The sequence below is a fragment of the Neopelma chrysocephalum genome, unplaced genomic scaffold (assembly GCF_003984885.1).
Source record: "Neopelma chrysocephalum unplaced genomic scaffold, ASM398488v2 Primary Assembly neopelma1_82, whole genome shotgun sequence".
NCBI classification, from domain to species: Eukaryota; Metazoa; Chordata; class Aves; order Passeriformes; family Pipridae; genus Neopelma; species Neopelma chrysocephalum.
The window spans coordinates 1,036,350-1,048,276 of NW_020897744.1; the positions used below are offsets into that span (position 1 = coordinate 1,036,350).

The 11,927-nt window shown below is 46.2% G+C and overlaps 1 protein-coding gene and 1 long non-coding RNA gene across 4 annotated transcripts; one reads left to right on the plus strand and one right to left on the minus strand.

Annotated features, from left to right (window-relative positions):
* The first annotated feature begins 1,209 nt into the window (after window positions 1-1,209).
* HASPIN (histone H3 associated protein kinase) lies at window positions 1,210-4,242 on the plus strand. The gene has a single exon (XM_027691146.1). It carries the CDS (start codon window positions 1,304-1,306, stop codon window positions 3,932-3,934), a length of 2,631 nt encoding a protein of 876 aa, XP_027546947.1. The 5' UTR covers window positions 1,210-1,303; the 3' UTR covers window positions 3,935-4,242.
* Window positions 4,243-5,262: 1,020 nt separating this feature from the next.
* Window positions 5,263-11,708, minus strand: LOC113971342. Of its 3 annotated transcripts, none has more exons than XR_003535523.1 (5): window positions 11,058-11,708; window positions 10,564-10,694; window positions 9,230-9,350; window positions 7,807-7,874; window positions 5,263-6,755 (listed from the first exon to the last, which is right to left on the minus strand). It is a non-coding gene; the product is annotated as an uncharacterized LOC113971342 (long non-coding RNA). The 3 variants fall into 3 exon arrangements; XR_003535524.1 differs by having other exon boundaries at window positions 5,263-6,784; XR_003535525.1 differs by lacking the exon at window positions 5,263-6,755 and adding an exon at window positions 6,764-7,159.
* Window positions 11,709-11,927: the final 219 nt, after the last annotated feature.

Genomic DNA, 11,927 nt, shown 5'->3' on the forward strand with positions numbered 1-11,927 from the left:
TCTGTGTCACTGCACAAGGAGCAATTTCGGGAGGAAGCAGGAGAGCTGCAGCACCTCTGCTAAGCACTGAGTGCCTCCCAGGAGACAGCTCCATGAATAAAACTTCCCTGTTGCTCTGGGGGGGTGGGAAACAGAACCACACGTGCATGGAAAATATGTGTGTATTTTCACATGTGTAGAACACCTGTATTCACATACACACATGTAAACACAGAACCATTAAATGGTGAGGGGTTGGAAGGGACCTTAAAAGATCACCTACTCCCAAACCTCCCCTGCCATGTGCAGGGACACCTCCCACTAGACCAGGTTGCTCCAGGACTTATCCAACCTGGCTTTGAGCACTGCCAGGGCAGGGGCATTCACAACCTCCCCGGGCAACCTGCACCAGGGCCTCATCACCGTCTCAGTAAAGTGACACGTGTATTCTGTACACACGTGTTGAGCACATGGGTACATGAACACACACACATTATATTCTACGCACATGTATAGAATTCTATAAAATGTAATATACACACATATATATACACACATATACATACACATTCTATAAAAATGTAATATAGAATTACATTCTATGCACATGTATAGAACACATGTATACACATACATGCACATGTGTGCACATGTATAAATACATGTAGAGATATATATATACATGAATGCACAGGTGTAGAATACAGGTATAAACATATATACATATATATGTACATGTATGCACATGTATACAATATATGTATACATATATACACACATATACATGTATGCACATGTATAGAACACATATACATATATACATGTATGCACGTGTATAGGATACATGTGTACATATATACATGTATGGACATGTATAGAACACATGCATACATATATATATATACACATATGCACATGTATAAATACATGTCTACATATACACACACGTCTGAGCATGTACAGAACACACGTGCAAAGCCAGTCCTGCGAGCCTGGATGGAGCAGAGCTGGCACCGCCCATGCCGGGGGCTCTGAAAGGCAGCAGACCGAGTCTGTCTAACAGCAGCGCCCGGTGCCAGCACCGCCGGGACACTCCGGGAGAGCAGGACCAGGACCAGGACCAGTACCAAGACCGGGATGGGGGGCGTGGTCAAGGGGGCGTGTCCTCCCCTGGCCCCGCCCCGGTGCGGCGGCCCCCGCCGCGCTCTCGCGCGCTCTCGCGATAGCGGTTTGAACGGGCGGCGGGCGCGCTCCCCCCGGCCCGGGGATCCTCCTCTCCCTCCTTCCTTCCTTCCATCCCTCCCTCCTTCCCTCCCTCCCCGCGATGCTGCCGCGGCCGCGCCTCCTCCGCACCTACTCCCGCCGCGCCGGGTACCTGCGCCCGCTGCAGCCGCCCGACCGCTGGATCTCGCCGCCGCAGGACCGCAAGCGCCTCTTCAGCTCCACCTCGGCCGGTTCCAGCGCCTTGTCCGCACGCTCGGAGGACGACCCGGATTTCCTGCCGCCCAGCGACTGCCGGCCGCGGGCCGGGGGTAAGCGCCGGGCCTGGGCCCGGCGGCTGCGGGACCGCAGGCGGGAGACGCGGGGGAAGGAGAACCGGGAGCCGGAGCCGTCCCTCTCCTCGCACCCCCCGTCCCTCTCCTCGTCTTCCCCGTCCCTCTCCTCGCCCTCCCCGTCCCCGCCGCGCCGTGCCCGGCGCCGCCGGCAGGGCCCGCCGTGCCCCGCCGCTGCCCCGCTGCTGTGCAGCACCCCGCAATGGCCGCCCCCGGCCCGGCCCCGCCGCCCGGCCCCGCCCGCCGCCGGCAGCCTCGTCTTGTTCAGCTCCGCCACCGACGGCGGCTCCGGGTCGTGCTCGGGGCTCGGGGACAGCCCCCCGCCCCGCCGCCCCCGCGGCCGCGCCCCGCAGGTCCGGCTCGCCCCGCTCCTGCTCAGCACCACCATAGAGAGCGGATCGGGGCTGGAGCACCACCCGCCACCCTCGGGGCATCGCTCGGGGCAGCGCCCGGCGCTGCGGGGCGCGGACAGCGCCGTGGAGGAGGAGGAGGAGGAGGAGTGGATCTTACACAAGAGCGCTGAGCCCGACCCGGGTCTGCAGGAGCCCCGCCGTGTGCTGAGGTCGTCGGTGCGGGGGGAACCCTGCTGGGCACAAGCTGCCCCGATCCCACAGAAAGCCCCAAGCGCTTCGCCGCCCGCTCAGGGTGAGGCACGGCTCGCTGCGCCCTGCGACGGTGCCGCTTCTGATGGGCCGCGTGAGCATCTCACCAGAGACTCAGCAAAAGGGAGCTCGAGTTGTCACACAGGCCCAGCCGAGCGGTACCAGCTTGTGCCAGTGGTGGTCTTGGACCGTCAGGAGGTACCAAGGAGGATGCTGAGCATGAAGCTCAACAAGAAGGCTGATGTTCAACCCACCTGCCAGCAGCCAGAATCTCCTGTGGGCCGCCCAGGAACCTTGGAGAGTAAATATAAAAGGACTAAGCCTCTCCAAGGCTCTGGAGAGGGCAGCACCTGCAGGAAAGCCTGTATCAGTGGCTTCAGCGCCAGCCGCTGGGGGAGGCACCCGAGGCTCCGCCCAAAAAGGCGCAAAAACAAGAGGCAGCAACAGCCTATCAACTCCTTCCTCAGACCACAGGCAAAGCAAAAACGAGCGCAGAGGGAGATGTCTGTAGATGTAAGAGATAATGACTGTTCACTCCTCAATAGCTCGTATTCCTGGGCCAGAGTTCGAGCGTCCCTGTCCTTCCATAAGAAGAAGAGAGTGACCACTGAGGACAGTTTCTGCAGCAGCATCCTCTGCACCCCGGCAGGGAGATCCCAGCTGTCAGGGTACCAAGCCAGCCTGTCGGCTGGGAGGGCTCAGGGCTGCTCCTGGTCCGCCTCCTCCATGATCCTGCTGGCTCCCAGGGATTCCTCTGTCCTGGAGCTGATGCTTACAGACGCAGAGAAGGTGTTTGGGGAATGCCACCAGGAAGGGCCCATTGCTTTTGAGGAATGCATTCCTTTAGATAAGATGAAAGATTGCAAGAAAATTGGAGAAGGGGTGTTTGGAGAGGTGTTCCAGATCAACAGTGAGAGAGGACCCGTGGCCCTAAAAATAATTCCCATTGAAGGGACTGAGAAAGTAAATGGTGAAGCTCAAAAGAGCTTTGGGGAGATTCTGCCTGAGGTAATAATTTCAAAAGAACTCAGTCTTCTGTCTGAGGAATCTGTGAATAGGACTGTTGGGTTCATCAGCCTGTACTCTGTGCACTGTGTCCAAGGGGCCTATCCCAAGTATCTCCTGGAAGCCTGGGACAAATACCACAAAAAAACGGGATCAGAAAACGACCGGCCAGACCTTTTTGGGGACGAGCAGCTCTTCATGGTTCTGGAGTTTGAATTTGGAGGCAGTGACTTGGAGCACGAGAGGTGCAGTTTCTCCTCAGTGCAATCAGCAAAAAGCATTTTGCACCAGGTCACTGCCTCCCTGGCCGTGGCAGAGCAGGAGCTGCACTTCGAGCACAGGGACCTGCACTGGGGGAACGTGCTGGTAAAAAAAACAGACGCAAAGGAACTTCATTATGTGCTGAATGGGACAACACACACGATCCCCACAGCAGGGATTCACATCAACATCATCGACTACACCCTGTCCCGGCTGGAGAAGGACGGGCTGACCGTGTTCTGTGACCTCTCCACGGATGAGGAGCTGTTCCAAGGCACAGGGGACTATCAGTTTGACATCTACAGGCAGATGAAAGCGGAGAATTCCAACTGCTGGACAGACTATCACCCTCACAGCAACGTCCTCTGGCTGCACTACCTGGCAGATAAACTTTTGAATGACATGAGATACAAGAGAAAGGCAACAACTCCTGCCCTGAAGAAAATAAAGATGCAGCTCACCAAGTTCCACAAGGAGGTGCTGACCTTTGAGTCTGCCCACGATGTTTTACTCAACAGCAGCCTCTTCCAGTGACCAAGAACTAGGTCACTGATAGTGCATTTCTCCTCTGCTTTTTTTTGGATACATGATCTTTTTACATGTTGGCACAATGAAGTGTTATGATTCCCAGTGTGAATAATACACTATAAAAAAAAAGAGTCTAAAAAAATCCCCTCAAAAAGTCTTCTGCTCTAAGATGTTTCCATATCTACTGTTTTTGAGGGGTGGTGGAGGGGAGACAACCCTTCCTGTTGACTTCTGTCAACTTTTGTCAAGTGAGAGAAAGATCTTTGAGAAAGATTTGAATAAATAAATAAAGGCTCAATAAATGCTTTGAATTTTACATAATTTTTTTTACCTTTTTAGTCTTAGATTTTTAAAGTTTTTTTTCTTACTATATTGGCTTTCTTACATTTTCTTTCTGGACAGCGAGGACAAGGGTGAACATTGTTGCTTCGCTGGAGACAGAAGGGGAAAACCCACCCTTTTATTTAGTTTTAAAACAGAACTTTTGTTCAGTTTGGTGAAATTTCTACCTGGAATGATGGTACAAAATGTTAATATGTAAAAGTTTCTGTAAAGTGTTTTAAACCCGCTAATCTGGAATAATATGTTAATATGGGGGGGTTTCCCTCTCTTAAGGACCAAGGAAGATGTATCTGATTTTGAAAAAAAATAAGACAAAGTATGTGTGTTCTTGATGTGGTTTTGATGGTTATAATTTTGTGACCTTGTATGCTGATAGGAACCCAAATCTGTAACTTGGTAGTAGCACTTGAAGCAATTTCTCCATTTATCACAGGAGAAAATGCACAAGGTAACAGTTGTTCTTTAGTCCTGACTGCAGGGTGCACCAGGTGCCCTAAATTGGAAGCTATCCTTGCATTAAATCCAAGTTCTTTGTTTTCAGAAGTCCTTTGCCAGCATTCACATTCATTAAAGAAACTGGTCTAAAGAGAACAACCAACCAAGTGAAAAGTGAATTAGATTGTCAACCAGTGACACAGATGCATTAAGAAATTAAGAGGCAGCATCATCAAATTAATTATAACTGGAATGCTCTGTGTGCAGCCTGTCCATGTAAATGTGTATATGTGCACTTTACCAATTAAAAGCATCTTTGACCCTTTCTTGAAGTCTTCTTTGTACGAGCTCAGCAGTTGGAGACCCTGGGTACCCCCACCTGTGATGGTTTTACTGTTCTGCCTTCCAGACTCTCCTTGTGCTGTCCAGTACCACAGAAAGTGACTCAACAACCTGCAGTGCTTGAAATTATTAAGATGGAAATACTGGAATCCTACCAGGCATCCTCTCAATCTTGTTTTCATCTCTAATTGACTAAAGTAATGCAATATATTTGAATATTCTTTAAATCTACTTGGTAAGGACTGCAGTGAATGCTTATCTGATATAAGGATGTTCTTCAGTCACAATGGTGCTATTTGCATTTATGCTTTAAAAAAAAAAAGGATAAACCATGTTATTCTTTGCCTGCCTTGGTCCTTTGTTTCTGTGGTTTGAGAACTGCTGATTTGGGCTGTGCAGGAAGGATGGGACAGTGGCAGGAACTAAGAAAGGAGAGGTGCCAGCCCAGGGGTGACATGGGGCAGTGGTGTTGGAGCAGCCTGTTGTTACTACAGATTTTGAAAGCTGCCATTGCCTTGGAATGTTTCCCTGCAAACCAATTTGATCATTTGTGAATGTGTAGTGATTTTCATTATTCAAAATTTAAAGATTCTACCCCTCACAGAACTGGACATTAAATTAACATAGAAACCTTTGCCTTAAACTGTGCTTCCAAGGCAGTGCAGCTGCCAGAGATGAGCCCTCATTTTCTTTTTAAAGATGCTCTCTGTTTAAAATAAATACAGAAAAAAATCATGTGTACTAGCCAGTGCCCATAAATTTTAATTGGAGTCAGTTCCCCATAAATTCCAAGAAAGGAATCAGAATGGTAACTTCCCCCTAATCAAGATAAATTCCCTGAACAAATATTTTCATCCCAGTCATTGGGAGTGAAAGCTTTACTTGGAACAGAGCAGGATTATATATTTTAATGCTCTGTTCTCCCTGCTAAGGAAGGAGGATGCCAGAGCCCAGTTTACCACTTCAGAAAACACAAGTTGTTTTTTTTTAATTTGTGCTACACCTGAATTAGGCCCTTCGAGGGTGCTCCATCTTTTACTGAAACAAGGAAGTATGAGCAAAGTTAAAATTATCCTAAGGGAAGATTTTCCACATGGATCCAAAGGCTTTAGAAGGCTGAAAAGAACAAGCCTGGTTTCATGTAACCAGTGACTGATAAGTCAAATGGTCTCCAGGTAGGAATTCTGGTGTTTCCAGTTCACAGTGGATTTTCTGGTGAAGACACCACCACTCAGTGATACTCATGGTGATTGCAGACCTATTTTGGATCATGCTTTCGTTTAATTGCCAAATCTCTGAAAATTTTGCCTATTTTGAGGGAAAAGACAGGCAAAATATCAATTACCCTGTAAATACTCTGTAACTCACCAGGGTACTGATAAAACATGGTGACTGGTGTATTTTCTGCCCATCATTCCCTTCTGGAAAAATCAGACATTTAGTGCAGGAATATAAAAATTATCTCTTGCCTTGAGGAAATGCCCCCCCCAGCCATGAGCTGAATTAGAAGGAAGAGCAGCTCTGGCCTGGCTGTAGAGAGAAAGGATGAAGAGCAGCTACTCAGAGTATCACTTAGAGGCAGGGAAAATGGAAATTAATGATTTCTACTCACAGTTGTCTCCTTGAGCACAGGCTGCCCAGTTCTGCAGTCACAGACTGCAGCAGATAGTGGTGTTGGTTGGCCACAGTGACCAGCAGGAGAGGATGGCTGCCAAAGGATCAGGAATGCTCTTAATGCTGGATAAAAACACTGGGAAATTCAACTCAGCCTGGGTCTGCTCCCATAAAATGAATTAGGCACAAATAGCCCAATAAAAGCTTGAGAGCCTTAAATCAGATAAATCCAGTATTTAGGCTCTAGTCCTAACAACTGAAATGCTCCCTCCCTCCCCTGGAGCTCATTGCAAGGTTTGTTTGGGTAATAAATTGCCTGGGTGTCTGTGCTGGGTTTCCTTTCAGCAGTTTGCTGTGAGCTGTGGGGCTGTGCTACAACCCCACCTTCCCAAAATAAGTTTTTGGGGTGGTTCAGGACCGGAGTTGTCGCATACGAGTCACCTCTGTGAGTGAAACCTTCATGGTCACTCTTCAGTGTGGCCCAGCAATGACTCCTATCTAGAATCAGACAGAAAAAAGGGTCTTTATTTAATGAGAGGCCTGAAGCATCCTGGTTCTGGGAATTACTCCTTCCAACTGCTTTCACAGGCAGGACAATGCAATAGCCCAATTAATTATTCAATATTCAGGGTGTGTAGGAAAATGCTTCTTAATATCAAAGGCAGACACTTCCATGCTTTATGTAACATTTTATCCCTCCTGTTTTACAACAAGGCTGACTTTAAGCTCTGTTCCACTTGATTAGCTCTTCAGTCAATCTCCAGGGTATATTTTTACAATGAAGTGATGCCTTCTGGTTTGTGTAAGGCCAGGGGAACTGAGCAGCTCTTTGCTGTAGTGCTGTGCATCAGCCTGAACCAAAATCATATGTTCGTAATTAAATGCCAGAATTGGGATTTTTAGGATGATTATAGTTGTTCAAAGCTTGGTCTGTGCTCTGAGATTCCCTGGAACACCCAGCCATGCCCAAAGAGGCACAGAGAGCACTGTGTGAATGTGGTATCATGGAAAGGATGAATTGAAAGGAAAGTCATGTCAACAAGAGGACAACGCTGAGAATTCGAAGAAAACGTCTTTTGCACAAAGATGACATTTTATACGAACTCTAAATGCAAAATCTGGATAACAAAACCACCATGACTCACTGAATCTGCCTTGTCAAAGTCAAAGGAGCAGCACAGATGGTCCTGTTGCTGCAGTCCATGCCAGGGAACTGAAAGCAAACACAGATCAGGTCGCACCAAACAGTCCTAATTTTTCTAAGGGAGCAGATTCAGAATATCTTTACATATACACACACATCCTCTGAAACCCAAAGTTCCCATGACCTCAACTGAGGAGAAGTTGGAACTGAAAGACCCTCTAGTGATAAGTCAGTCCTAAATTGATGATGTTTTGTAGTTCAGCTCCCAGGATAAGGTTTATTACCAACAGCATGAGAAGTCTTCACTGGGGACAAGGTCTTGTCAAAGAAATGCCAGTTGTTTACCCCAGAATTGCCACAGGGCAAGGATATTAATTTCTTTTCCAGAGATGATATTTTTTTTCTAGAATAAATATGCTGTGCCAGATTAGAGACACACTATATTTTCCTTTAGCAATAGTTTTATTCACCAGTAAATATCTACTGTCTGTGGCTGACGTTTCTGGAGAAGTTCAGTGATAATTAATAATTAGATATGTGTGTAAGCACTAAGCAACACTGGCCAACACTCAAGAATCTAATGAATTATTGTTAGGAAATAAATGTACCCTCAACATCATAATGCCTGAGAGCACTGACAATGGTCATTAGTGTTCATTACTGCTCAGGGCTAAATGTTGCTCTCACTTCTGTGTCCTAAGCTTTATGGACACCTAATTAAATATTGAATTGTGGGAAAGACTCCTATTTGCTACTAAAGCAGCAAAAAGCTGCCTCTTTACAGAGCTTTATGGAGTTTTCTCAGAAGCTATGATTGGGATTTCAGACTGAAAAAGAGCTGGATTAGCTTGCAGGAACCCTGTACTACACTGCAACAGAGGAGACAGGATGTCAAACTGAGCCTTGAAGTTTATGACAAGTTTGCAATGTCCCAAATATTGTTTTGGAACAAACAAACTAAAAAATTTACTTTAAATTTTAATTATTTTTTTAATTACTTCATTATAAAATTTGTTGGGTTGTTACTATCAAATACACAATTCAAATAATAAGTCTTAATCCAAGTTCCAGTGGAGAGCTCAATATCTGAAAAGTACTGCACAAAACACACAAATCTTGTACCTTCTTCACAGGTAACACCTGATCTCATGTTGTACAGGGGCACAGGAGAAATGTGGTCAAAAATAGAGCAATTTTTAGCAGATTTGAGGTTGAACCTTAGAGATGAGATTCTCCCAACAAGACAGGACTATCTGGGGAAAACCTGGGCCTAAATCTACCTAGAATACAGTACTGCTAAGTAGGAAGGCAGCAGAGGGCAGAAGATGACATGCAAAGGCTAAAAAAACCACTTTTTAAATTATTTTTAGTATTAAAAACTGCATCCTGGAAAGAGAAAAAGCTCTTTGCTTGTGTTTTATTACCTGAAAATGCATTTTCTGATGGGTGGTGTCTGTCCAGCACAGGAACAGGAAACTCCATGTTATCATTTTTCTCGTGTTTAATCCTCAGAAAAACCCTGGAAAAACAGTGGAACTCACATGGCTGCAAGAAAGGAAGATCAAAAAGTTAAGAAAATATCCAGGCATTAAAATGCACAAGTCCTGACACGTCATCTCTGTTCCAGTTTCCATCTCCTGGCACATTTAGGGACCTTCTGGCTCGGATGTTTTCTTTGGGCCACCAGTGGACCACGAGCTCCTCAAATGTTTGTTTGGATCATTTTATACATTTGCCTCCCATGCCTTTCCCTGGGTAATGTGGTCAGTAATTCAGCTACACGTTGTGAAAATCAGCCTCCTTGTGTGTGTTTTCTCCCTGCAGAGACAACACATTCCAGCCTGGTCAGAATTCCCAGTTTTTACCTCGTTGAGACACTGAAGTAAAGCTGAGATTGTACCAAAACATAGTTTTGCTGTAACAAGGCTGTTATTTTGGAAAATCAGGATTCTCTCAGGGTTGAATCTCCTGCTGGTGAGACTGGACAGCTGGTCTCAAGCTAGTCAGTGAATTACTGATAAGGAACAGAATCAAATATAAATTTTGGAAGTCAGACATTAAAATGTTTTAAGGAAGCCTGGCAGCAAGAACAAGAATTGCTCAGTGTTTCCATGGTTTGTCACCTGGACCAGGCTGGCCTATTTACAGCAATCCCAGTTTCTGCTGGGAACGTTCAGAACACACAAAATCCCAAGGGCCTGGAGGCACAGACAGCCAAAATACACCAGTGAGGGCAGAGCTTCAGAATTAAACACCGTGTTTATGTTTCCATTAGAGAAACACATTATCCAGCAGTTCCAGTTCTCTCTTTATCTAGAATTTTGGTTTTTTTCAAATACAAAATGCAAGAAGAAAAATCAAATGCATCTGCCCTGTCTCAGCCTTTGTGAACTGCACAGGTCACTCAGATGCCTGACCAGGTGTGTGATTGAAAAGGAGGGACAGTATGTAAATAAATGTTTTTTTGTCTAAATGACCTAAATTGTCAGTGCTGAATTGCAGGCAGACCTGGATCTGTGTTAATCCCTTTATGTTCACTATCTTGTACTTGCTCGAAGCTTTAGACATACAAAGGCAAAAGCCTTTGCAGCTTGAACTAAAGGGTTTATATTTTATATAATTTCTAGCACTGGGAAAGATTTTTTTATGTCCCTCTGATGCTGAATTAAAAATAGAATAATGACACACTGCTTGGAACATAGATTCTATATTTGTCTATATTTCCCCAGCACACCAAAAAATAACATTTATTACCTACCAGAGCACAGTCATGTTCTCCAGAGATCCTGCTGCCCTGTCTTGGAGACCATCACTGGGGAAATCAAAGCCACCAGCAGTGGATTGTCCAAAATACTGGAGTCCTGAAGAAATTCCAGAGGCTTTTACTCCCTAAAACTGGGGGGAAACATCAACAAATAGAATTCAGGATCTCTCCCCTGTCCTGGGGAAAATAAATACACTTCTCTTCACGAGGCTGTTGTGGGGATGATTTTGTAACACCCCTGAGATGCAAAATACTGACACTTAACAGCCTGTGATGGAAAAGGCTGTTCTGGAGCAGCACCTGAAGCTCCTTTGCCTCACCAGACAGGTGAATAATTAGGAGTTAAGGAGCAGTGACACAAACCATCTGCAAATGTGCCACCCCAACGAAATGTGCATGTCCTCCCTCCAGCCTCTTGCTACAAAAACACCAGCTCTTCCTTCTCAGGGTGCACTGCAGCCAGTTCCCAACAACAACAACACACCTACCTGGGAAACAGAGCCCTTGATCTTGTCTTTATCATCTTTATTAAAGGTGGAAGTGCTGCTAAAAGAGGAATGGTTTGAAAGCTGATCTTCAAGGGGGGCTCCAGCTGCAGCATCTTCATATCCATCCCCACTGGTGTCAACCCAAACCTTGCCAAGGGACAGGTTACCTGCACATTGAAGTTGCCTTTCAAGGTGAAAGAATGAGTCTGAAAAACACTGAAGACAGAAATCCTTTTACAGCAAATGTAGCATAACTCTCACATTGAAAAAAAAAAACATAAAATACAAAACAAATCCTAGTGCACAGTCTTTTCTTAAATCAACAGCAGCTGAGGGGATCCCCAGCCTGTTCCACACAGAAACCATCCCGTGTGCTCACCCTGTGACAGGAATAAACCACGAGAGGGTGCAAGTTATTTGAATCCTGACATGCCCAGGCTGGGTTTTTTCCAACCATCCCGTGCGTGCCCTGAGCAAATTCTAGCAGTGCACCAAAGAGGGTTCCCTCCTGGCCTGCTGCTAAAGTTCACTTCTCATTCAAAATGACACAATTAACTTCTATCCTGGGTGTTGTATATCAGATCCTGCAGCCAGGGCCACACAACACTTGTTTTCTCCGTGTCCCGGGAAGCAAAGTTTCAGCAGCTCCCCAACAACACGTGTGTTGCACAGAACACTTGGCAGGGCAAGGGCTGCACTAAAAACTTGTCTGTGTCCAGGCAAAACCCAGGATTTTACCACCCTGGGATAGGAGTACACCTTAAGTCCTGAATAGTTTTATTTCTTGTACTGAATAGTTCCATTTTTTTATTTCTCTTTCATTTCCTCGTGCCTCAAGCAGGAGCACTGGCTGCAGCTCTCAGTCCTCTA